At 38.5% G+C, this 26,781-nt stretch overlaps 1 protein-coding gene across 1 annotated transcript in view; it reads left to right on the top strand.

The window, feature by feature from the left end:
• Positions 1 to 26,781, top strand: part of DCC (DCC netrin 1 receptor) — a 1,018,954-nt gene that overhangs the window by 621,759 nt on the left and 370,414 nt on the right. The window contains exon 7 of the mRNA XM_036010199.1: positions 2,352 to 2,472. Within this exon, the coding sequence (XP_035866092.1) occupies positions 2,352 to 2,472 (121 nt within the window). The remainder of the gene's footprint in view (positions 1 to 2,351; positions 2,473 to 26,781) is intronic.

Genomic DNA, 26,781 nt, shown 5'->3' with positions numbered 1-26,781 from the left:
TTCTAAACTTAGAAGTTTTGTGCTGGAAAGGAATGATCCAACAGCCCAGCCCCTTCTTTTTTACACAGAACGTCTTAAGCAAACAAAGAAAAACGCAGAGGGTCTAAGACTGTATTTCCAAGTATTCTTATCACTGGCTCTTGGGAGAAGAGAGTTTAGAACCTTGTTCTAGACTATCTGAAACCAGGGATCTGTAACATCTGTGACTTTTACCCATTATAATAAAGGTTCAACCAGATGTGCTACTTACGACCAGGGTAGTGTTACTTGAATGGTATGGACAGCCTTCCTTCCCCAGACAGGACCAGCTGATCTTGCCCGAGGGTGGTGATAGTGGCAGTTGATGGCAGTAATGGCAGTAGTGAGAAGCCAGAGTTGAAGACATTGCCTTGTAATTTTGAACACTGGAAAGAATGAAAGCTCAGACCAAGAGTTCTTGTTTACTCTAAGTTTCAGTACCCTCTCTGCCCCATCCTTGTGGGAGACAGCAGGAATAACAGTATCATCTTCACTGAGCTGTTGTCCGGGTACATAGTGAGTGCTCAATACTTACCATTATTATTGTTCTTTTGGCTGTTACCAGTAGAACTCTTAGCTCATTTGGAAACGCTGTATATGAAAATTCTCCTTTAGGTGCCAGTTAGCATCGGAGGATCGGAATTCACCAGTATGAATGTATGAGAAATATGAAAAACACTTTCCAAATATCAAAAATGTTTGCAGCTAAAGGAGATTTTAGGTCCACGCCTCCTGTATGAGGTGCAGACATGACCCTGAGTTCTAAGCCAGGTCTCCCGAGAGAACTGGACTCGTACGTAGCCCCACGAGTTTAGGTGCAAGCCCTCTCCACGGCCTTGCACTGGTTCTCGATGGTGGATTTGTCTTCCACCACCAGTGAGCTTGTGCGTGCATTATGTCATGCGTTAAGGGTTTGAGAGGAATAAATCTGTAAAACAGACCTTGATCGCTTTTATCACCACTTACCATTTTTCACTCTTACTTGCATTTGTTTAATTGGTTGGGAATAGAGTAAGAAAGGGAACAAATTTTAACTTTTGAATGCCACACCAATCCATTAGTTCCTTTAAGTGCAATGCTATTTCTACTACCACGGAATTAAAAATGACCTGCCGTGGGGGCAGCTTGTTGCATATGCCTAAAATGTGTGCTATTCACACATAAAGGAAATTACTTAGTGCCCTTAAGGACACATGATAAAATGCAACATTTATATTTTTCTACAGTTTGAATAATCTTTCTCCCAGCATGACTCATTACAGCCAACCTATTTAAGTGTTTCTTCTCTTAAGGTGAAAAGAATATGTATGGTAGGAGCCCTGCTCACATTAAATTGTGCTTAAAAATATTTCCCCAATCGCTCCAGAAATCAGAGCGCCATTGTCTGTTGCCCCCACACGTAACATTTAGTACAAACGGTAACTTATATGAGAATTTTTAATTAGAAGTTAGTCAGCTTTGTCGAAGAATTTTACATCAGCTGAGAATTGACTACAAGACACTAAAAACAATTAAGAATTCCCCATGAGGTAATATTTATCTCTTAATGACTTTAGGGAAAGTGATTTAACACGTCTCACTTACTGAACTAATTCTTATCGAGATAAACTGAGTTAGTATAATTAAATGCTATCTCTAGACCATTTTATCATCCATCCTTGAAAAAGATAGGGGCTCAGTTTATATAAAAGAAAAGGTAATGTTGCTGTATTTAATTTATTGATTGCTGAAGGTGGAACACTTGGGCCATATAAGAAGATGCTGTGGCTATAAAATATCCACCATAACCCCCTCAACAATTCTGAAAAGGGTCCATGTCAAAGCAGTTAAAATTTTAGAAGAATTTTCAGACATTTTTTCTCAATAAGCAGCTCCAGAAAATATCGTATATTTCTTGTCCTTTAGAAACTGCGAAGATGGGTGGTATTGTTTCTTTTGTGTGTTTTTTTCCCTCCAGCAGCTGTTGAACCTAAGCTTCTTTCAATAACAAATGAAAGAATGAGATTTCTTTTGTTGCTGACCTTTGCTCCTCCCACATCTAATAGGAGAGTCTTCTGTTTACTGCTCATTTAGACATTGAGGAAGATGTGTATTTTGGGGAGTATATTCTTCATGCAGAACTAGGTTAAATCGGTGCCCTTGAATTCAGCACAGTATTGGGAATCGATGACTTTCTCAGGTGACACAGGACATATCTGTGAGCCTGGGAATGCTTACCGTCTCCCTGCCTATTTCTTCTGTGAAGTCTCATGAACATTTGTGTATGTTCATTTTGCCACTTTGAGTTTTGTTGCTTCTTAAAATATTTCACTTTTGCTTTTTCTTTTCTCTAGGGAGGAAGCAACTTACGCATCCTTGGAGTGGTGAAGTCGGACGAAGGCTTTTATCAGTGCGTGGCCGAGAACGAGGCTGGAAATGCCCAGACCAGTGTCCAGCTCATCGTCCCCAAGCCTGGTAGGATGAGGGCAGCTGTGCTCTGGGGCCTGTGGTTACAGTTATTCATGATCTACTGTAAAATCCATGCTGTTTCCCTAGCTCTCCAAGTCAGTTTGGAATTATTTAATTATTTAGTTAATCAAATTACAAATTTGTGTTTTGATGGTATATTTTTTCTAGCAAATTATATATATATAAATATATATATATATATACCTATCTATCCATCTATCTATTTATATATATCCACCCCTATTAGATATAGCATCTCTATATACCTTCCTTTTTTCCTCAGTGTTTTATATCACTATATGTTTATGTGTGTGTATATACACACATACATTTTATGAATATATATATACACACATACATATATTTGTATAGAGTCTTAACTCAGTAGAAGTTGGTAGAAAAACAGAAATAATGCCTTGAACATAAAAATATTTTCCCTTTTTTAAAACAAATTTTGATAAATTGTCCTTTTTTCTCTAATTGATAAAAATTTTAATTTTATTCTGCAGTCTTTTGAAGGTTTAATATGGTAGTGCATTCAAAACTAGCATAAATCTCTGTTAGATATGCCATGTAGCATCCTCATAACAATACAGTTCCTGAAAGGAAAACAAAGCAAAACAAACAAAAAGATTAAAGAAAAACTTATTAGCTGCTTCAAAACATTGTAGCACTAAAGAAGGTCAAAATATTTATTCTTCTTCTTAAAAGAAGGGACTGAAACATTGGTTATATAGATTTAAATACTTTAAAATATCAGCATCTTCTATGAAAAGTTTTCATATCATTTACTGATTATGTTAATTTCAAGTCTTTTAGTTCAATTTCCTTCTTGTTCATATGACTCGCTTTGGTCTTCATCTTCTCCTGCAGTAAGTTTAGAAGAGAGTAGCCAAAATTTACGAGACATAGTCTTTCTTTGGCTTCAGTCCTTTAAGTGGCTCTCAAGGCATTACATTCTGTGCATCTCTAATCAGTTATCTGAAGAATCTCAGACTCTCATAATGCTCACAATGATCACTTTCTCTTTCTTTCGTCATTGAAACAAAAAAGCAATAGTCCCAGATGAGTGAAGGAGCTATCTAGGGATGAAAAGGGATAATTAACTTCTGTCTGAGATCACCAGGTCTCTGATAGACTACTTTTCCCTCCACTTAATGTGCTTTAAGTGTAAGTGTGACTTCATTTGTGTGACTGAGTACATTCTCTTCTGCTGAAACGGTAATGGATAAGTAGGAAAAAAGGAATCCTAAACTCAAGGTCTCTATTGTGTGTCATGGTTTAAAAACCCTGGGTTATGTCATTAGCAATGACAATAGGGCCACATTTATGCTAATGCTGGCTGCTAGTCAAGTCACAGAAGAAGAAAATTCTAGTGAACCTGATGTTCAGCTATGGCCATAAAGCTGAGGAAAATGCAAGGTAAGTAATCCCACATTTCGAAAGAGAAGTACAAGATGCATTCTTTTAGGGTTTGTTGAAACTGACCTAAGAGTCCCAGTGATCCTCTTAGGGTCAACAGCCCATAAGGATGGAGGATTCTCCCATGTGCTGGAATTCATAGGGTCAGAGAATGTCCAGGTATTTTTTTCCCCCACAAGGCAAGTTGCAGAGACACTAAGAAAACCCCTTGAACAGATCGTGTATGTGTGTGTATGTGTGTGACTACTAGGATTGCTTACAAACATGAGAAATGACAGCTTATTTGGACTGAAAGCTGTCTGGAGCTGCCCACAATGCCAGGGAGAGAAAGCAGGAAAGGCTCTGTTTTCACCTTGAGGAAGAACAAGGTGTGAGTTTCACAGGAAGAAAGCGGGGCTGAAGTCATATTGAAAGGACCCTGTCCAAGAGGTCCTGCTCGCTGAGCCTAATCCAACCGGAAGATCCAGAGGGTCATTTTTCTGGGGCAGAGCTGAAGTGTGGAAGGGGTGCCTAAGGTCAGCCGGACTGCACCTGGCCTGTTTCAGGGACGGTTCAGTGAGGGGTTCCTCAGGCGGAGGCGAGCTGCCCCACTAAAGAGAGGCATGCAGAAACCTCCCGTGACCTTCGACTTCTCATAGCGCAAGTTGAGAAAAACAGCCTTTGTCTTTTGACTCTAAACCATCATCTCTTCTCTGACCCTGGGAAAGTCATAAATGGGGGAGGGGGGCAGATAGACCTAAGAGACTGAAAAGACAGGTGACAGTCCCACTATCTCATCCCCATTTCTGGCCTCTGCCCTTCTCTGGGACATGGGAAGAGACTGGAAGTTGAACATTAGTTGATGTTTGATTTAGATCTCACGTGTGTGTGTGTCCCAAGGTGCTATTGGAGATAAGAAATAGATCTGACAGAGTGTCTTTGACAGTAGGTGCTAGAAGAAAATAAAACGGTTTCCTCATTATATTCCACTAGTTCAGGTTATTCAATAAACTAATGATAGTATTCAACTTCGCTTACACATTCCTAACAGGTAGCCTTGAGTAGCAGTATCTTGCATTCCACTTGGGCCCTGATTCATTCGGTCTATGCAACCAGAAAAGAGCAAAGCTCCCTTGGGCAGAAAAATTGTTTACTTCCTCACTAGGATAAGCCTCGGGGAATCTTGATAATTCATTCTTCCTATCTATATGGTAAAGTGTTGTCAGTAGAGTCCACACTCTTGGTCGGTGTATATTACACTTGGCATTGGGTTGGAATGAAAGTAAAAGAAAATAAAGACAAAAATCTGAAAGCATGACAGACACCATGGTGACTGTCTCACATGGCCCCCTTATCAATGATGGATTGCTTTTCCCTGGCTTATTCAATCGGCTCTTCAAGTAACGCCTCCCCAGTTCCTCAGAGATGTGCGTGTGCAGAGGGCGGAGAGGCAAACATAGCCCTTTCTGTTTAAGTTTTAACGATCAACAGCCACTATTTATTTTGAGGCACATTGTGGGCCTGCATTACCCAGCTCTTCAGCTCAGGCCTGTCCCCAGGCTTGCAGCTGAGTTCCTCTTGGCTCCCACTGGAGTCTGCTTCCTACTGAAGCTCACACCGTGACTGTGTGGAACCTGGGGCCGGCGTTGGGCGTATTTACAAATGTCTAATGGAGTTTCAACAAAATCCTTTATATGGAGTTACCTACACTCTCTTTAGCAATTAGTGTTTTAGGAGCTTAACGTAATCTACTAAATTAAATCTTAGGGACTTATTTTTCTCTTCAAACAACTAGTTTGGGAAAAATTTTGAAATGTGTGCATTATAACATGTGAGATATATACTGGTTCCCTCTGGATAAAGATAAAGAAGCTCAGTGGCATTTTAAAGAATATGATACTATAGGAAGTTCCACCAACAATGTGTACCTCTTACACTGTAACACCACATACAGTTTCAGACTGCTGCCTGTCTGTATGTGCTTAACACATACACACCTGCACACACAGACAGTGGCCTCTGGAGCATTTAAGAAGACTTTGCATCCCTGCCAAACATACTTGGCTATATTATGTAAATGGTGATGAATGCAAGTTAAAATAGTGTAACTGATTTATATCATTTCTATTGTTTATTAATTTCTTATAAGAACTGAGGAAAAATTGTACTGTTTGTTATTTGATCTATTAGTTTTGTGCAGGGGGCCATTGGTTAAGACAAAGGTCCCTAATCTCGAGGCCCCTGTTAGGAACCAGGCCACACAGCAGGTGAACTTGAGTGTAATGTGCTTGAATCATTTTGAAACCAGACACCCCACCCTGGTCCATGGAAAAATTGTCTTCCATGAAACTGGTCCCTGGTGCCAAAAAGATTGGGGACTGCTGGGCTAAGGAATCCCCTTTCCAAATAGAAGGGATTAACTATAGCTCCAAGTCCACCAGTCAGTGAATAGCTTAGTCAAAAAATGTCAAGAATTAATGTGTTAGTTGTCATAAGAATAAGAAATTTCAGCAGATTTGCAAGCCAGGTAAGCAGTAAGTTAGAACCTAGTTGACATGGCAGATGCTAATGAATTAATTACCCTTGAGTCACCATCCAGGAAATGAAATTTTGGGTGGGTGGTAATTAAATTGAGAAGACTCTCTAGTAGCTGGAGTTGCGGGGGAGGGGTTAGCAATTTTCTGGTGCTGAGGAATAGGAGAGTAAGGAGCAAGACAACAAATATCAGTAGTAGATGTAAGGTGTCAGTTATCTCTAGTTAGTTCTCCTGGTTCGAGCTGCTGAGTACCATCCAGTTTCCTGGCTGTGGTCCACTGCAGAAGGGGAGCAGAAATACCTAATTGTTGGGCAGGAAAGTTGAGGGACAGTGAAATGAGAATGCAGCTATGATTGTGGCATTTGTCTTCTGGAATGTTTAAAATTTAATGACAGAAATGGACGAAGATAGAATGAAGTCATTATGCGAAGAAATAATATGTCCTTCATATCTACTATGCACAAAAGGCTGTATGGTTACAAGCGGAGAGATTCCATTATAAATGTTTCCTAAATGTAGCTTTGTTTGTACAAGATACCATATCATGCCTTCTATAGAATAAGGATGGGGTATGTGTCTTACATTGATATTGGATATTTTCTAATGCTGCTTTTGAATTTTTTCCTTCAACATTGTAACAAAGTAGGGTTTCCCACTACAGGAGGGGAAATATGAGCATATTGGTTAGGCGTTTACTAAAATGTGAGCTGTCCTCCCCTGGAAAAGATTACTGATTAAAAATGATGTTGAATTTCAAACATTTTATTAAGGCAATATATCACAGGGCCTAAAATTAGCAAATGTATTTAAGTCTGGGCATGAACATTAAGGCATAAAATCAGAGTTCATTTGCATATTTTTTGTAACTTATTCCCTATCAATATGAGAAGAATACCTTGAAATCCAAATGGACAAGAGGAATATTTGTATGCACATCCATATAATTGTATATTAACTGAAACTAATTATAGTATTTCATACTAGATGTTGACTTTTAACATGGTAACTTCAGTGGAATTGTGTGAAGGACTGAAAAATTGTACAACTGGTCTTAACACTTTAAGATCTGTTAGAGTTTGATTTGTCAGTGCAAGAGCATGCAAATGACAATAAAAGATAAGGCAACTAAAGCTAAAGGGATATACCTCTTAATCTGGTCTCACTCACTGGTGGCCAATTAAGTTGAATTTTTGTCTCTTAAGAGGAGAAGGGCTACTAAGATTTAAATGGTCAAATATATTTAGTGTGGAATCAGATTGTTCCTGTAGTTCTGTAAACAATTGAGTCAGTTCCATCTACTAGACCAGTATACTGATGGACCCAAACTGGAAAATCAGTCACACAAATTGAGTTGCCCACTGAAATGAAAAAAAATTATCTATAGAGTTCCATCATTGAGTCTAAATGAACAAAAGTGCAACTTGGTGTTTTTGGAACATAATTCCACTGTGGGGATGTTCTAGCTCATAAGTTTTCCAAGAATGTTCTCCCTTACAAGTCCTAGGAATTAACTGTAGCTAACAGGATGCAAAAACAATTTCTTTAAGGTGGTTATTAACTTCAATACATATGGCTATGACTTTATTCAATCTGAAAAATATTTTTGCTTGTCAAGATAAAGATAAAAATAAGACAGAGATAGTCTGTGATCTTTTATTTTCTACTTCAAAGTCTCCTTTCCTTTAGAGAAATGTTGACACTCAAAGTAACTCTTTTCCTAAGGGGTCAATGACGGCCCAAGTTTGGCCCAAATCAGTCATTTGTTCCTTTGCCATATAATATTTACCTAGTATGTGAGATAGGGACAGATCTCATCTCTACGTCCTTCTCTGGTTTACCTATGTAGACTTAAAAGCATATTGGAATTGAGAATGTATTTATGAGCAGAATCTTAGACAATATTACCCAACTTTTTCAAATTTCCATTTTCTCAGCTATAAAATTCAGTAGATAATTGTCTCCAAGATTTAGTGCAACAAATACGTGTAGAAGGGATTTGTAGGTTGTGAATTACTACACAAATGTTAGCAATCACAAAGTCTTCTGGGTTTGTTTGTTTGTTTGGTCTCAAGAAAAGTAGCAGGCATTTATCGGGATGGTAGGACAATAACTTATTTCTAGCATATTTTCCAATCCTCCATGAAAAAGTTAATAAACATTCCAGTGATATTACCCATTCAAAGTTTAGGGGTTTTAGCCCAGTGGACAAGGTTACAGGTAGGTCTGTTTCAAAATGGCTGCTAGTACCAAGGTTCGCAAGGTTTACAGCATCAGTTTAATGACTTGTTCATTTCAGTTTAAAGTCAGCAGGGATTTCTCAGCAAATAAAGGCTTGTCATTCACCTTGTCCTTTGTTCAGCACATGCTACAAGTAGGAAGCTGGCTCAGTACTAATCAGGGGCTATGATGGTCTGGCAGACTTTGAAATTAGAAATGAATTCTACAGTAATATGAAATATCCTGAAACCATAATAACTATAAATTCATACGATATGAAAAACTTGATAGATTCATACATATTGATCACATCAAACTCGGTGGTAAGCACATCAGAGAGTGTTATTCTACATATTTTAAATATATATATATAGTAGGGAAGTGGAAAAGAAGATTCTTGGTTATTGCACTGAGCCCGATCCTGCATGTTTTATATTTTTATCTTTAAACCGACAAATCAGCCTTTGATAATATATGTGTATGTTTATAGAGGTACAATAGAATGGCACTGGGGTACACAGTTGGAAGGGATGAATTACAATGCACAGCAAAGACCTCTGATGACCCCAGAGGAAGCTTTGAAGTTGGCTTAGGTCCTCAGGCCCGAGATGGAGCCACCAACCCCTGTCACACCCTCCGGGTGAGGGAATGAATACTACAGCCCTGAAAGGAGCATCTGGAGGGTGCGCCGGTCTGTCCACTGCAGTCCTCCCCTCAGCCCCTCAAAGCAAGTCTGTTTGCTTTGTGTAATATATTTTAGAAGTAGCTATATCAGGATACAGGGTGGTCTCTTTCTCTGGGAAAAAAAAAAAGGAAGTTTATGAGATGAGCTACAGTCCCACCAGTGTAATTGCAACTGATCTCAAAGCTGGAAATGATACTCCTTGTTTTCCTCCTACTTCTTGTTATGGCTTCCTCTCAACCTAAGCTAGCATCTCTGCTGGTCTATGTGGCTTATTGGGTGGATGACTCTAAATCCTATCCCCCTGAAGGTCATAGAAACTGTACTACTCCATTTGCCATCAAAATTGGGAAAGAGTACCAAGAGATGCTCCAGTAGATCACCTGGGAGCCAGTCATAGTCTTCCCTGTTTCCCACCTCCTCTCCTCCAGATGACCTGGGTAATTCTTCTTGCTTTGCGTGCTGTTATTTTGGCACAAGAAGCCTGAACTGACCAGGCAGCAGTGATAGCTCAGAGTTCAATGGTGGAAGCATTCCTCCTCTTAGACTAAGACTTCTCAGTCCACAGGAAGTGGAGTTGCAGGGAAGAGAAGCATGGACTCCCCAGCTGGGTCACTAGGAGTGATGACAAGTAGGACCACACCTACTTCAGTCTCTTATATCCGTTAACTCCACTTGTTGGGGACATGGCACCTTAGAGGAGGACACACTATTTTAGGATATTATCTCTAATCATTCCTCAAGTGCTCCTTCGAGGCTGTTGTCATTCTGTGTCAAGCCAGCAGCTTCTCAGTGGTGGACATGTGATAGGATCAGTGGATCGCATGGTCATGGGTTCCTGCCCGTGCCTCTTTGTTAGAAAGTGATCTTTTGCAATGTTATAAAAGATCTCATGTTGGTGGCTCAGATACTTTGTGAGCTCTCAGATAGTACTGGGATCTGGTGCCCTGAGTATAGGAAAAGTTGAATATATGTATATTCTAATCTAAATGAATTTCTGCCATTTCCCAAGTAAAGGGAGTCCAGTATAAACAACTAGCTAGCAAGAGGCTAGTTGCTGTCCTCAAGGAATGGTGCTTTATTGGTTGCTTAGCTATGGTCTCTGTTGCTAGTAGATTGGCCATATGACAGTGGCAGTGACTGCTGCTAAGGAGCATCAGTTTGGCTGGGTTTGAGCCCCTGCTATTGGGTGATGCATAGATTCCATCCTTGCTGTGATAGCCTCTTCATTCGCACACCTTTTGTGTCACCACTGCAGCCTGGCTGATCTCAACTGGCTGTATTGTTCCATCTAATTGGTTTTTATTAGTGCCTCTTTCATAAAGGATGTAATCTAGGGGTTAGACGTGATTCAATGAACTTGACACTTGGGATTCAGTCCCAGAGGCCCACCCTCATTCCTCTTCTCCCAACTTACTTGCCCCCGATCTTCCAATTACTCTCCCTCCAGACTCCTGGCCTATCATCAGACCACCTGACTTTGCTCATAGTCAGTCTCTCTCTTTTTCTTTCTCTCTCTCATATTGGACTATTTCTCTTTTTATTTAGGGTAGATTTCATGGTGTGCCCAATACTCTGCCTAGTGGGAAAAGCTCTTTTATTGCTGTCTTTCAGAGCTATTTCTAAATCAGGCTATAGTGTGGCAGCCATTTATTTTGAGGGCACCTACATACCCAGATGGCAAAACTTGGCGTTTTTATTCCTCAGTCAGTTGGTCATAAGTGTGGGTTGGGGAGGGGGGAGTTACTTGTACAACAGTGATGGAAAACATGGGGTCAGGGCCATGTACTATGGCCCTGTGTTCATGCTTGTTGTGCCTGATGCCAAATACCGCAGTGTTGTCTTACTGTGAGTTGGTGGGCGATGGTGTCACCTGAACTTTTGACTAAATGTGTCTTAGAGGACCCAGATCATGGGAAGTGATTCTAGCCACTTGATCAGTTGATGTCCCCATGTTTTTTATTTCTACTCCAGTGAGCCCCTGTATTCTGCCAGAATCTGTTGTATAAATAGTACATAATTCTCTGCTGTAGAAGGCATGACTTTGCAACAAAACCCCAAGGGTTTGAGTTGTGATTTCTCTATTGGGGCCTACCATAATTTTCATACAGATCTATACTTTTCCTTTCACCAATACCTCTAATATTACAGAGTCTATGAGGTTGTAGAGCCCAAGCTGCAGAGCCACTTGCAAGATAGCCTGAATCACTCTGACCAGTGTGGCTCAGTTGGTTGGGCATTGTCCCACAAAGTGAAAGGTTGCCAGTTTGATTCCTAGTCAGGGCACGTGCCTGAGTTGTGGCCCGGTCTCCAACTGGGGTCCATACAAGAGGCTACTGACCAGTTTCTCTCCCTTTCTTCCTCCCTGTCTTCCCATCTCTCTTAACATAAGTAAATACTTCAATAAAAATATAGCCGAAACCTACTATAATACCTATTTCTCCCCTGGGCACCCCACTCAAAGGTGATGGCCTTTTACTTACCTGGTACATAGGTCAGAGAAGAATGTGCTGCCTACAGAACCCGAATGCCTAAGGCATTTTGATCTTCTCTTAGCATCTGGAGGTATCAGATACAATAACGTGTCCATACTCATAAGGATGTGTCTTGCCATGCCCCAAACCACGGGGCCCCTAAAATCTTCACTGATATTATGGGCCACCGTATCTCCATAGGGTTTGTCTTCAACCTATGGAGCATGTGTTTTACCAGAGGTTTTCATATACTTGCCACTTCTCAACTTCTTTGATTAACGTGATATCATTAAGATCAATGGACAAATGGAATATCCTGCAAAATATCTGGATGGTCTGGGACCCTTTGGGCTACATTGTGAAAGAACATGAGATAGTTAGGCTAGCACCGGGACATGGCTGACATGACTAATGATTTTTCACTCCTAGTGAATGAGATGTTTTGATTGCCCCTCCTTACAGGCACAGAGAAGAACACACCAGTGTGGCTGAATATATTGTATTGGAGGTCATGTTCTTCTGCTCACGCAAAGGTGTAGCATCTGGTTCAGAAGATACAAAGGAAACACCACTTGGATGTTTGTGGTTGTCCACTGTCATCCTCTAGGTTTTGAGTTTTGTAGGGACCATATTGGGGAATTAAATTAGAATATGATGATTTGATAGGAATGCTCATTCTTTAGAATTTTAAGGGTTACACTGATTTCTGTCATTTGTCTTGTATGTGATATGCTACAGTGATAAATGAAATATAAATAGTGGACTATAAATATAGGTAACATGTAAATAAAGAGTGGCATGAGATATAAAAAGAAGAGTAAAAATTTTTATGTAATATAGGTCCCAACTTTTGAAACAAATTTAAGTCTAAATCTACATGTCTATATTTACAATAAAAGGCCTTCTGTAATATTTTTATTTTAGAAGTCAAAATATGTGGATGCAAATAGATCAAACAACAATGAATATATTCTAAAGCGTGGCAGGGGGGTTAGAAATGTATGATTTTGCTTTTGACTTCAGCTCCCAAATAAATGACTTGGAGCATTCTCTGCCCCTTGGGACCATTAAAAAACCTTAGGAGATAAGGCTTTTGTATTTTTAGTATTTTCAACCTAATGAGAAACAGAAACACAAGAAAATAAACATCATTTTAACTTATGGAAAACAGCATGTCCACGGAGCTATAATCAGTCCTATTTAGACTAAAAGTTGTATAAATACAAAAGAAAAGGAAAGCACAGAAGAGAATAGCATTTTTAAGAAACGTTTTGCATCAGGTACTGTGTGTGCTATGCACTTTATATGCACCATTCTATTTATTTCTATGATAATCCAGTCCAGAAAATATTATTATTCTTATTTCACAGATGAGAAGACTGTGCTTCAAAGAGATCAGATAACGTGCACTATCAAGCAGCTAGTGGTGGGCTGCATTCGAAAAGCACTGTGGAATCTTTATTGCTGGGCACCATGCTGAGCCAGAGCTTTACAATCACACACTAATTGATTCCTCTCCAGAGAATACAAATTCTTTCCTCATAGTTTGTGATAAAAAAAAAACAAACAAACAGGGAAGTTAACTAAGTTATCAAGTCCATACAGCTAGCAAGCAGTCTGTCCTCTGTACCTACTGTCTCTGCCATTCTGTCATAATGTGACTGTCCACTTACATTAGTCCACTTCATGGACCCCAGTCTGATAAATAAATGGATAATGTTTCAGATTTGTTTGAGTCTAGTGATACATGTTTGGAAATTATTGATAAAGAAGAGGAGCTTGAAATTAATTAAAATTTCTAAAATTTGCCACCCAAGTAATTTCTATCCAAATTTCCATTGTTCTAGGTGTCATTGCTTAGCATGGGTCAGTTGTAGAATGTATCTTAAAAGTCAGTGTGACACAATTTCTGCTGTCCAGGGACCCACAGTGTCAGTGAAAATGAATTTGACAGGATTAATCTCATCAAATACAATTAAGACAGAGTGACTTGTAATGGTGAATTAATTCTATATTTACTAAATATCCAGAAAATGTGTGGAGACTCATAAAAGTAAATACAAATTAAAGATGGTACATGCAATTCAAAGAAAGATTGATTCTTTGTATTAATATTCCTTAAATTCTAACACAGCCAGAGCTTGGTAGGTTATATATTCTTTTGTTTTGGTTTAACTCTATTTTAGGAGTGTTGTAGTAGTCCCTGTCTTCATACAGAATGACAAGGATTCTAATTGTTTTTGAAAAGTTCTTTCAGTTATTGTTTTATTTTGTTTTATTATCAGCTTTAAGTGAAAAGCTCCAGATAACAAAAATAGAATTTAAAAAAAGTTTTCTTTCATACAAAGTATCTACTCACAGGTTTTTAGCCTTTAATTCAGTTTCATTTTTTAAAAAAGACAATACTTAGAAAACTTAAATGACTCGTGTGTGCCATGCATTACGTCTTTGTTATCTTCTATTGACCGATATCCACCAACAATGTATAGACTCTTAAGTCTCCTTGACAATATAGACAAAACAGAATTATCTATTTAGATGTTTTCTGAGTTTGATATATTGTAGAACATAAGAAAATTCACTTGAAATAAAAAGGTAATCCATGCTCAAAATAAAACATACATCATTACAAAGCAAGAGAAGTCAAATAGAAAAGCCAGCTTCTAGTATTTCCTGACTTTTTTCTGTCCCAGTTCCTATTTACATCAAGATCTCCCTGATAATCAGATAAAATATTCTTTAGGTCTGAAAGCTGTTAACTGGACACATGTTTATGAACATGAACAAAAGTAGAATAGGCTATTTCAAGAGAGAAAACAGTTCTTCAGATGGGTTTCTCCTAACCATGGAGAAGAAGAAAGAAATAAAAACACTGTATAGCTTATTCTATACCCTTCTTTTGCCTTGTCTCCTTGATTTCACGAATAGAAAGAAACATGAGATAACAGAATTGATGGCCTGGACATGATCCTTTGGATCTCACGATTCCATGTCCCATTTCTGACATACAGACCACCTGCTTTCTCTTCATATATGAACCTTACTTCTCATCATTTAACATGAGCTTTTGAGCCCAATTCTGATTAGGCCTTTTAACCCGCTGGCCTGGAAAAGATAACATGACTTGTAGGGAAATTCAACGGACTGAAGTGGCAAATACATTTTGCTTTTTATGTCAAGAACAGTAACAACAACAATAAAGCCTCATACCAAGCATGTAGTTAGTTTCCCATAAAGCAGTTACTCCTGTTTTCTAAACACACATGCTAAGTGGTTGCTTAAGCTGCTTGTCTCATAGGGAAGTTTGCGTCCCAGGAGTGTGTAAATACAGGATGCAGGGGTAGCACACGGAGGCCTAAGCAGCGCTTTCTATGGGAATTATAGGAACTTATTACTGAGGATGTGACATCTGAGCTGAGATGGACTTCCCAGTATGAATATGAATTTTCCAGGCTGTCCAGAAGGGCAAAGAAATGGCCGGTAGAAGAAACACTTCACCCAAAGCCTAGGAAGTATATGTTCAGAGAAGTATGCACTTTTCAATACAATGGGCAAGATATGCAGGGGATGAATCACAGAATGTTTTTTGCCTACGCTAGAAAAGTTGGTCTTTTTGTCCAGGCTAGTTGAGATATCCGAGGCTAGGGTGTAAAAGATAGGCATGCTCCTATTGGTGTTTTTGAAAGACAGCTCTGGAACCAGTGTGGATAATAGCTGGCTTGACAGTGCCGGACAAGGGACTGGAAACAACAAAATTAACTAGGAAGTTGTATCCGTAGGCCAGGCACAAGGGAACGAGGCCATCCACCACAGCCCGTAGATTAGAGTGAGCAGTTGTGTTAGAGGTTCTACAAAATGTGGAAATTACTGTTAATGTGTACAGATGGATTAGGAATCTGGGATGAGCCCTGGCTGGCGTAGCTCAGTGGATTGAGCGTGGGCTGTGAACCAAAGTGTCGCAGGTTTGATTCCCAGTCAGGGTACTTGCCTGGGTTGGAGGCCATGGCCCCCAGCAACCACACATTGATGTTTCTCTCTCTCTCTCTTTCTCCCTCCCTTCCCTTTCTAAAAATAAATAAATAAAATCTTTAAAAAAAAAGGAATCTGGGATGAGTTCTAGATTATTGATTTAAGAGAATAGATGGTAAATCCATTGCTTTCAAAAGGTAGAACACCAGGAAGAGTGATTTTGACAGGAAGCACTTGGGTTGCAAGTTCATTGAAGGCTCCTTGCCTTTGCGTTTCAAGAATCTGGTCAAGGGTCTAACAAGGGTAGACTTTCACGATGCATTAGGAGGCCCGAAATCATAAAGACAAGTAAGTTTTTGTACAAGTTAATTGATAATGCTGAGTATAAACTATGATACAGTAAAAGATGAAGCAAAGGAGGTAAATATTTAAAAAACCTCAAAGCATATAATTAAAATTTTATAATTGAAATAGGTAAGATTAATAGTCTGAGTGAAAAGCAATATATTGCTGTGTGTATTCCATAGATTGAAGCAGAAGGAAAGATGAATGCAGAATATTTTATAATATTCTCAGAGGAAAATATTTATGGTCTGAATTGAGTGCAACTCTGATCATGGAGAGAAAGATAAGTTCAGGGAATAATATGGAATAGGACACGGTTAGCAGTTTGCATTTGAATTAAAAAGGAGCTTTTGATGCTGACAAGGAATTCTGTAAATTATTGGCATTGCTGACAGTATGTAAAGCTTATGGGACAATATGACGGGGTCACGTTATTCACCCCAAGTTCCTTGATAATTCGTAGGTGAATCATTCTCCTACTTTTGAAATGACTCCTCCTTGCTGGTCAAATTTTTACCCAGCTTTGAAGAAGGAAGGAAATTGTACCCCCATCTTGGAATAGCAAGTTAATGGATTTTGCATTAACATACTATAACCACCAAGTCCTGGCACTCCCAGAACCAGGACATACTCATCTGATTAGCACTTAAATATCAAAAGAGTAAAAGTGGGCCCTTTTTTTCCCCTCTTCTCTCTCCTCTGTCACTTTCTCTCTGGGGCACACACAGATTATAACCGAGGAAAAAAATTAGAAGTGGAAGGTCTAACTTTGGCTGTTTGCCACCTGGAAATAAAATCTATTTAATTTACCCTGACTATCCTTGTTATGGTGTTAAATATAGACTAAATAGTTTAATATGGATTTATGTAATGAGTTCACAAATTGATTTTGCAGAGTTTGCTTGCTTTAGGAAATAAGCGGTTGCCTTCAAAGGCCTGAGTTGCAAATGTACGGGTGGACTCATTTGGATAGGGTGAATGGATTTTCCTAAAAAATGATAAAAAATCTAATCTATGATCATTTGATCACCCCAATATTTTGGGAACACAGAGTCAGGCAAAACCAGCAAACAAAAAACAACCCCTCAGGGGGAGCAGTCTCTAAAGGGTAGCAATGCCAACACCTTATCTCGGAGTGAAAGGATTGAAGAAACAAAGGCCACTTCCTCTTTTCCCTTTTTTTTTTTTTTGAGAAGGTCCCGTCTACCTTATTTAAACATTCATTATTTAGCCTCATTATTTAGCCCGAATTGTAGGCAACTAATGGTTAAGTAAAATTTCTTGCAAGCTTGAAGTGAATCCAGAGAGGTTTCTCCCTTTGTGGGGGCTCCCACTGCCGGACCTGGGATGATCAGCTCTGAAGTCATTGTGATTGGTGACTGGCTGGTGACAACAGCCCAGTCACTCTAGGAGTGGCTACTGATTTGTAATTGCAGTGTCCTTTATTCCAATTGAAATGCAACAGTCTCTTCACATTACTGTCCTTTCTCTTAAAACATGGAAATGTGGGTGTGGGAGCTGGGGAAGGTTAAGAGACAGGGTTTGCCTTCACGAACTCTACACTTTCTCACAGTCTGTCCCATTTCTCTAAGGCACCACAGGCCGGGGAAGCCAGCTATCAGGAATGATGATTTACAGTCCAAGAGTGCTTAATGTAAAATCTGTCCGTGTCAAAGGAGAAACTTTGGTCCATGCAGCAGTAATGGGAATTTTATTTGTGTATAAGATTCAATTGGGGCTTTCAATTGTATTCTTTAAACTACCCTGCCCTTATCAATTCGTGCAATGTGTAGGTCTCGTGGGTCCTCAACCCCGTTCTACTTTAAAAACAGAAAGCAGTAAATATAGTAATTAGTCTAATCCACATCCAAAAAATATAAACTAACCTTTTAAACTGACTGCAAACATAACAACAACAATCATTATGCAGTTAGACTCTGCCTTTATTTTTAATTGTTTATCCTGGTGATTAAAATGTAACTCTCCAAAAAGACTTTTTTTTTTCACAACAGACTTGTCTCTCTTTCCATTTAACTGTAACCATTTAATATTCTAAAATTGCTTTCCTTACTTTCCATTTCCATACACAATAGAGCTTTGCATACCATGGCTTTAAAAAATCAGAGTTGAGGAATATGTTGAATAATATTTTAGAGTAAAAATTGTATCAGGTCGGTGAGAATGAAAATAAAAAATAAAGTCTTCATAAGTATTTTGTTCACTAACAAATCACTCTGCAGCCTGCTAAACAAAGGCAATGTTAATGACATTCTACACTAATAATAATGGGTATTTTGCTTTAATTCTACTTACCAGTCTTTGTTAGAATCTTTAGGGATGTCTCACCCTCACAGTTGATAAGGGATATGTATAAAATATGTTTTGTTTTAGAACACAGATACCCTAACTTTAGTGTTCCTGGCTTCTGGTCTGGGATTAGTTAACTAGTAATATACGGCTTCTGTGTCCTGCCTCACTGGGTCTCCACTCTCTCATTTCTAGTTTGTACTATTTGTATCTCCTTTTGTGGATTCCTAAATTCCGTACCTCACGGGGCTCTGCATCGACCTACCCCTGTAACACCGACCCACTTCTCCTTACATCACAGATTCTACTAGAGCGCAATTCTAAGATCCTTTTCACCTTTATTTTCTTCCAATAACCTTCTCAAGGCATCACTGATTTAAAAAAGAAACCATCATTATATCAGCGCATCATCCTCATTATCATCATCTCATTTGTTTTTCTCTGCTGTTTGTTAACGCAATGTGCTGTCCCCAAGCCTCGGTTCTTTTACGTTTTCTGATTACCTTAAATAAGAGTGACAATTAGTGCTCTGGAGATGACATATTGATGCCAGTAGCTGAGACAGACATGTAAAATTCCGTATATTATTACGGCAAGAGATGTCAAATGTCTGAGTCGAGTTGGAAGAGACTTGATTTCTGATGTGTGAAACCCTTAGTGCCTGAAGCACAGCACCAGTACGGTTTGGATGGTAAGTGACATGACTGAGCATTCGCAGTATTAAAAGTATACACTCTATGTTGGCCCAGTTTCTCCTCAAGTTTATGATACAGTAAAGAATACTAGATAGAATCCATGGAAGGTATAAAACTCCTTTTTTTTGACTCTCTGTGGGATTCGTCGTCCATGGGAGACTTCATATTCTGGAAATACTTCTGACTCGAATGTCTTTTGCATAACTAGCAAGACTCTCCGTGCAGTAGTTTTTAGAATGACTCCATTTTAACTTTCTTTGCTATTCAACATAAATTTCAAGACATAAGATACGAAGAATTTATAATATTTTGCTATTTAGAGGAATCTTGTGTAAAATCTACCTCTTGGTTCACATATGTAGAGAGACCTGATACACGTTTTGGAGTAGTCCTGTCAACAAATTCCCCGACTATGTTTCCAGACATTTGAGGCTCTGGGAAGGAATGAACGGCTCCAGTGGTGAAAGCAGAATCACGGTTGACACTGTTCCCCTGGCCCAGGCGTCTGAATATCAAAGGGTGACCACGGAGGTGGCAGATGTTTACTGCGTCAGTTTAGACAGGAGGGAACAGTGGGTCGCAGGACTTCCTTCCCTGCATGGCTCCAGTTAGCATGGGCCCACAGAGAAGTTTTGTCTGAGTTTTGGCAGGTAGACATAAAGGAGTAGCCACACTTCTCCATGTTTGGGGGGTTATTGCAGGACCCAGGTTGCCACTCACCTGCTCCCTCACCTGTGGACACGAGGCAGCAGCCTGGCCAGTAGCAACTCCAGGGCCTGCCGTACCTCTGCTTCAGCTTCTCCTTCTCCTGGGAGAGGTGCGTGTTTAGGTCTGCAGTGGAGTTGATGAGAGATTGACATGGAATCCAGTTCTCATGGGTTCCATCTAAGCTTTACGGACTTGACCTTGTTTTTGCTTTCTGCAGTTTACCTCCACCTTCCTTCCCAGCTTCCTGCCCTGGTGACTTCAGGCTCAGTGACGAGATTCAGAACAGCAGCCTTACGTACACTCTACAACCAGCTCTCACAACTGTGCAGTACTAAATCCTGCAATAAACTGCGTCTCTTCCACCACCCCATGACTCTAATGCTCCGATCAAACCTTGACTGATACAGTGGCCAAGAGGGACAGGCAGTAAAGTGGCCAAGAAGTCTGGGAAGTGAGTACTGAAGGGCTTCCCGAGACACACAGCCTCAGATGCTTTTGCCAGTTTCTAAGACATACCTAACAATATTTGCTCCTTTTAAAGATTAAAAACTCTTTATAAATTCTCATCTACTAAAATTATAAGCTCTAAAATATGAGTTTGAATATACATGGGTCCCAGAAGTAAATGAATAGCATACTTAATTCAGGAATAGTGCATTAGCAAATGCACTATTAACAAAATATAGGCGGAATGTATAAAAAGCAAAAGAAAAGGAGTTGGGTTTATCTTCTGAGCCTCCAGCAAAGAATACAGTCCCGCCAACACCTCGATTTCCGTACAGTGAGAACCATGCCAGCTTTCTGGCCTCCAGAGCTCTAAAATAACAAATGTGTTGTTTTAAACCACTAAATTTGTGGTAATTTGCTACAGCAACAAGCGAGCACAAAATCATTTGGCTGAAAGTTTCTTCCATGATTTTTGTCTCTGAATTCTGATCACCTTGGTTAATTCTTATAGAAGTTTTGCAACACTGAGCAAATAGTGATTTTATATGAACATGTAGTTTTTGTGGCCAAGGAGCTCTGTCTTGGTACGGCACAAAGAAATGTTATGGAAAACAGGGACTCTCTTTGTAGTTCGTTCTCTAAATAGGACGAGAATCCCTGCCAAGGAGTTTCGAACCTCCCACATCGTTTGGCGGGAATTCAGTGTCCAGAACAGGAGGACATAATCCCCACCGAAAGGAAGCAAAAGCGGGGAAGCCACAGGTGAGCACTCTCAGGTTGGGCACACCAGAGCTCTTTGTGTTTGGGAGTTTTTCCTGTAATGAATAGATAAAGGCCAAGGGTTATAATAGAACTCTGAAGCAAGACTTTAGCACCAACTAGATCACAATAGAAGAAGACAAATGTGCAAAGGAAAACCAATCCAAATTGCACCTCTGCAGAGTTTTTTTTTCTTTTTTAGCCAAATAATTAATGGTCTTCACAAATTCCTTAGTAAAGAATCACATTAGAGCCCAGTCCTGGTCCTCATTATTCCGATGTATAAGAAACTGGAGTAAACAATGACACATTCTCATTATGATTTGCGGATTACATAAGCTAGATGCCTTATTAAATTTCTACCTTAAAAAAACCTTACATAATTTTGTTATAATGGTTTTCCTGGATTCTTTAAACTCTACCTAATCAGCATAGTCAAATTCTGCTGTCAGGAGTGGAGAAACCATTAAAAATTTTCTCTCAGAGCATTTCATGTTACAAGGTTGACTGGTGCTTGACTGTGCATTCACTCCTCTTACATACAATGGAAACAGAAAGCTCATGTTTTAGACGAAAGGGTGGGAGCATCCCCACGGGTCCTTCCAAAACCACATGGTTCTGATCCTGCTCCCAAGTTTACACAGTGCAGAGTTATTCATTTTTAACATGTTTGTCAACAATGGTCCTCCTTTTAAAAAATAATCTGTCTTCTGGACTCAGTAATGATGAAACACACAGACCCCGTCATTCAGGCAGGGTAAATTGAACACTTTATTTTTTACACAAAATCCACATCTCTGCCACTTTTGGTTCCCGTGGCATGATTCCTTATGTTATTGCTACCCCACATTTCTCAACAGTGCTGCCATGACCATTTCCATCAGTGACTTCCTATTTTTTTGCATTGTATTTAAATGGCTTTTCTTATGAACAAAGTTAATGACCATAAAGCTCTCATTTTGAATATTAAAAAATACTAGCTAGCCATGAATATTAACCCAACATTTGATAAGCTTGTGATGGTTGATAACATGCCTGTGCCCTAGTAAGTTATTCTATCCAGTTGCATATTATTTATAATAAATACGGCTGGACATTATTCATAGTAAGATTAGCTTAGTCATTAGTTTTATAAAGCAAAGAATATTTGAACTGATATATTTTTAAATAATTCTCTTCCCTCTTATGCCTCTGCTGTTCTTCCGCATACTATCTTTTATGGAAAATGGGAGGGAAAAATGTGTGAGATGTGATAGGACAGGAAAATGTCAAAGATACCATTTGTGGTGCCTCCTTCTCCAATAAGCTAGGGCTTTTTTACATCCCAGACTGCACATGACTTTCATGGGCCAGAGGCACTTTTGCCTTTGTAGGTCCCTCCCCACAACCCAGAGAAACTATATTTTGTAATTGTATTGGCATAAAGACTGATACAATCCAGGATGGATTGTCTGCTGATTTAAAAAATTAAAACATGTTCCCGGGGGCCCTGAAAGTCCCATCGGCTGTCAGGGCAGTGCCTCCTGTGCCCAATGGATAAATCAGCCTTGTTACAACCACACCATGGTTACAATTTTGGCAAATTTGGTCTAACTTTTTAAGTGCTTGAAGTCTTTTGATACATAAGACAATTTTTTCATTATCACAACTTTTATGTTATTTAATAGATCATTTTCTTTTAAAATTATTCTTATGTCATAGGTATGTTCTATAAGGTTGTGCCAATAAATTTTTTAATCAATGGAATCATTCTTTTTTCATTAACTTTTGTTATTACCATGAAGGAATTGAATCTTTATTTCATATCAATTTCCAATTCAAAAAGCATTTAAGCTAACATTTAAGCTTTGAGAATCTTCACTTCTAATTCCTTAGCACCCCCTTCCTACTGTTGGCACACTATGTTGTCCTAGAACTCATGTTCTGACACCCATGCTCATGTTTATGAAAGGTGCTAAAAATTTAGAAAATCGTTTTCTAACAAAAGTGGTTGTCTCCAATTTACCTGTGATGTCAATTGGAACACTAAGGTATCTGGATTTTTTTTCTTAATTCAAAGCCTTTCAGAAGATAATAGCAAACATATCCTTTTAAAGAAAAATAGTTATCCTCATTATGTAAGTAGCAAATGGAACTCTAAGTATGAGTTCATGAGGCTAGTGATGCCCTTACTGTCTGATAGTCAGAACAATCCTTTCGGCATTCAGGAGATTATCTCAATACTATGTGCTATGCAGAAAAGTAAACCAGAACCGGTATGTTGAGGAATGTGTAATGTTTCTTAATGCTAAGACTATCCTAACCAGTTCAACCAAGTTAGTAAGCTTACTATTTTTTTACAGTTTATTTAGGATATTTTAGAGTTTAGGAAAATTTTAGGGTAAACTGTGGTGGCATGCTACACAATTAATTTACAGTCTTGCTCTAAGGACCACACATAATCTAGGGTCACCTGTTCACAGCACCTTTGGCAGCTGTATCCTAAGGGGAAGTCAGGAGTTGGTGCAGAATTCCAGCATCAGTTCCACATTCTGAAGCTGGAATCAATCTCAACAGGACTTGAGCCCCAACTATCTATAGCATATGAATGAATACAAGTGACAAATCTATCTTAGTGGGTGCATGCTAATTTGGAAAATGTAAATTAAAGACTGTTACTAAATTTGATGTTCAATGTGCTTAGAACTCATACAGTCATTATAGATCCAAAGAGCTTCAGATAGCTTTTCATCCCTCTAAAATAGTAGAAAAATTATAATATCCAAGAGAAGAATATTAAAAAATTCACTTTGGCCTTTATGCAAAGAAAAAATTGTTTCTCTTTTAATAAATAGAAGGTGGATGGATGGATGGATGAATGATGGATGGATGGATGGGTGGATGAATGGATGGATGGATAGAGATAGATAGATAGATGATAGATAAATAGATATCATAAAATTTAGTCATCTATAAATACCATTGATTAACAAAACTCAGTGGGGCTGGAATATTTGCGGATTTCTCCTTTTAGACACTGAGGTCATTAAGACCTCTGTGAACTATCTTTAGCATGGGAATTTTGAAAGTTTCAATAGACTTAGTATATGAGTAGGTATCTATAAAATTACATTTTCATTATTCATAGATTCATAGACTAATGATGAAAGTGACTTCTAGACTTCAGGACTTAGAGAAGACATTAGTGTTAATCTTAACAACTAGAATACATTTTAAGAGGTTTTAAAATTATTTATCATTAGCAACTGGTGGGCTTTTTTAAGTTTAATATCCAAGGAAGCTGTTTTTAACAAACAACTAAGGACACATTAAATCAAGCAAGTTTTGGAGCCAATGCCTCAAGCAAGGAAACAGTATAAGTACATATTCTCTACTCTTAATTTCTGTTCTGCTTCTCACTCCTTCAGAGATGCAAATGCATAAGTTATTAGAGGGATTAGTGATTCGTACACGATTAGAAAGTGAACATTATAAACCAAGCACACCATCATACATTTATTATATTATTTAAAAAGTCTCCTTATAACTCATAAATCTGACATAATATTAGTGTTTGGCTTTATTGCCATAATATATTTTAGGAATAGAAATCTTCTGGATAGATGTTTTGACAGAACAAGAAAGAAACTGAATCTATAACTGCCCTGTGAATGTGTTGGAATTCATAAAACTCAAGATATAACTTGTATAAAATAATTTTCATGTGTCATTAATATTTGGATAGATTATATTTTAAATATGTATTTAACTTATAATTATCAGTCTATTCATCTATCTCTCTTTTGATACATCCTCCCAGGTGTCCATGCCAGTATCCATCACAGAATCCATATATTATAGACCCTACAACACTAGTTAAGGAAATGAATTGCTACTCGGTTGTGTATAAACACATACACACACACGCACACACACGCACACAGAAAATCTAGGCATTTTTAAGGCTAGCAACTGAATCACATGGGTAGATTCAAAGATGCATTTCATCTCTAATATGAGCAGCTCCATTGCTAATAAATATATATATACAATAACATTACTATATATCTATTATTATTACAAACATTAATATTAAAATAAATTGTACTTGCATAATGGCTTTGTTATTGATAATAACATATTTTGAAGAACCTATTACAGTTGTATCACACCCCACTATAAATAAGACTAAATAAGACATAGATCTGTAATATTTGCCAACAGATATCAAAATAGTGTCGGCCCTGGCAAATAGTCATAAGAGAACCGATTAAAGATCTTCCCCACTCCATCCATTTGAGCCTGTAACAAATTTTAAACTCTGACCTCAGAGAAGGAAGCCTTGGACATGTTAGCAGGATACACCAGCCAAATCCCACCTGTCTGATCTTATTAGGATACCCTCAGGATTTAGGTTCTGACCTTCCATAATTATTGATACCTATTTAATGTATCTTTTCATCCATAGCCAAAAGCCTAGTACAGCTGCTCAGGCACATGTGAATACATCAGTGCTGCCAGCAGAGGCTGATTGGCATTCATGCTTGAGTGTGTTTTTTTATTTTCTCCTTGGCTGCTGGGAGAAGCCTGAGCACAGAAGCTAAAGAGCTTCATCTATTAGGCATGACAGATTTGTATGCAGTGGTAAATGCCTGACCTTGCTCAACTTCCCCCATCCATTCCCATCATTCTCTCGCCAGATGAAAGAGTCTGCTTAACTCCTGCTTCCTGCCTGTTCCCTTGGCAACAATAACGGAGTCAATCTTTGAGAATAACTAATAGGAGAATATGTTGGCAGTGGGATTTAGTGCTAAAATTTAAAAAAAAATTAAAATTACCCACAGAATTATACATGAGGAATGTTTAAAGTTGAGATTTAAAAAAACATACCCATCAGTGACTTCCTTATTAACTCATCTCACATTATGGTATTCTAACCTGAGAATAGAGTATTTAAGCTTTTAGAATCCATTTGACTTATATGATGAAAACAGGTTAATGTTGTAATAAAATTTGTATTGTTTTAGATGTTGAATGAGTGGTTGGAAGAAGATATGTACAGCCAGCATCTTGGCTGGAAAAACTTTGTAATAAAATTTGTACCATTCGCTTCCTTTCTCTTCTGAAGGTGGCCTGCCTTTTAAAGGCATTAGACCTGGGAGATCGCAAACCTGCAAATTTCATTTTCCTTTAGGATTTTGTCACTGCTAGCTCCGTTTTTTTTTTTATTAAATGTATTGGGATGACATTGGTTAAGAAGATCATATGGGTTTCAAGTGTACATTCCTGTGGTGCATGATCTTCATGCTGTGTTGTGTGCCCACCACCCCTTCTTCACTCCCCTCCTACCCCCTTCCCCCTGGTAACCACCATACTGTTGTCTTTGTCTATACGTTTCCGTTTTATGGCTCATACAAGTGAAATCGTATGGTTTTTGCAATGTGGAAAATTCATCAGCATTCTTGCTTTGTATTATTTTTTGACAACACATCCCAAGGTTGTCAAAATTCCCAGAACCCCTGTGGAATTCTTAAATGTTCAGTGAAATCCATAGCATTCATTGAAGACTAAACTCACAAATTGTTCAGTGAAACTTTCATGGAATTTTATAGAATAATTTCCAATGCCTTCATTTCTTAATAAGAATGCAGGCAGCTAAGAGATCTATTCTGGATATCCCATTGATTCCATTACATTTTATTTGTTTTGCCATGGGCACTGAGTCAAGGGATATAAAAAGATCTAATTTTTCTATTATTCTAATCTTAATATTTAATATTTACTGAGGCTACTTAG

Source organism: Phyllostomus discolor, chromosome 9 (assembly GCF_004126475.2).
Source record: "Phyllostomus discolor isolate MPI-MPIP mPhyDis1 chromosome 9, mPhyDis1.pri.v3, whole genome shotgun sequence".
Taxonomy (NCBI): Eukaryota; Metazoa; Chordata; class Mammalia; order Chiroptera; family Phyllostomidae; genus Phyllostomus; species Phyllostomus discolor.
This window is presented reverse-complemented; position numbering and strand designations above follow the sequence as displayed.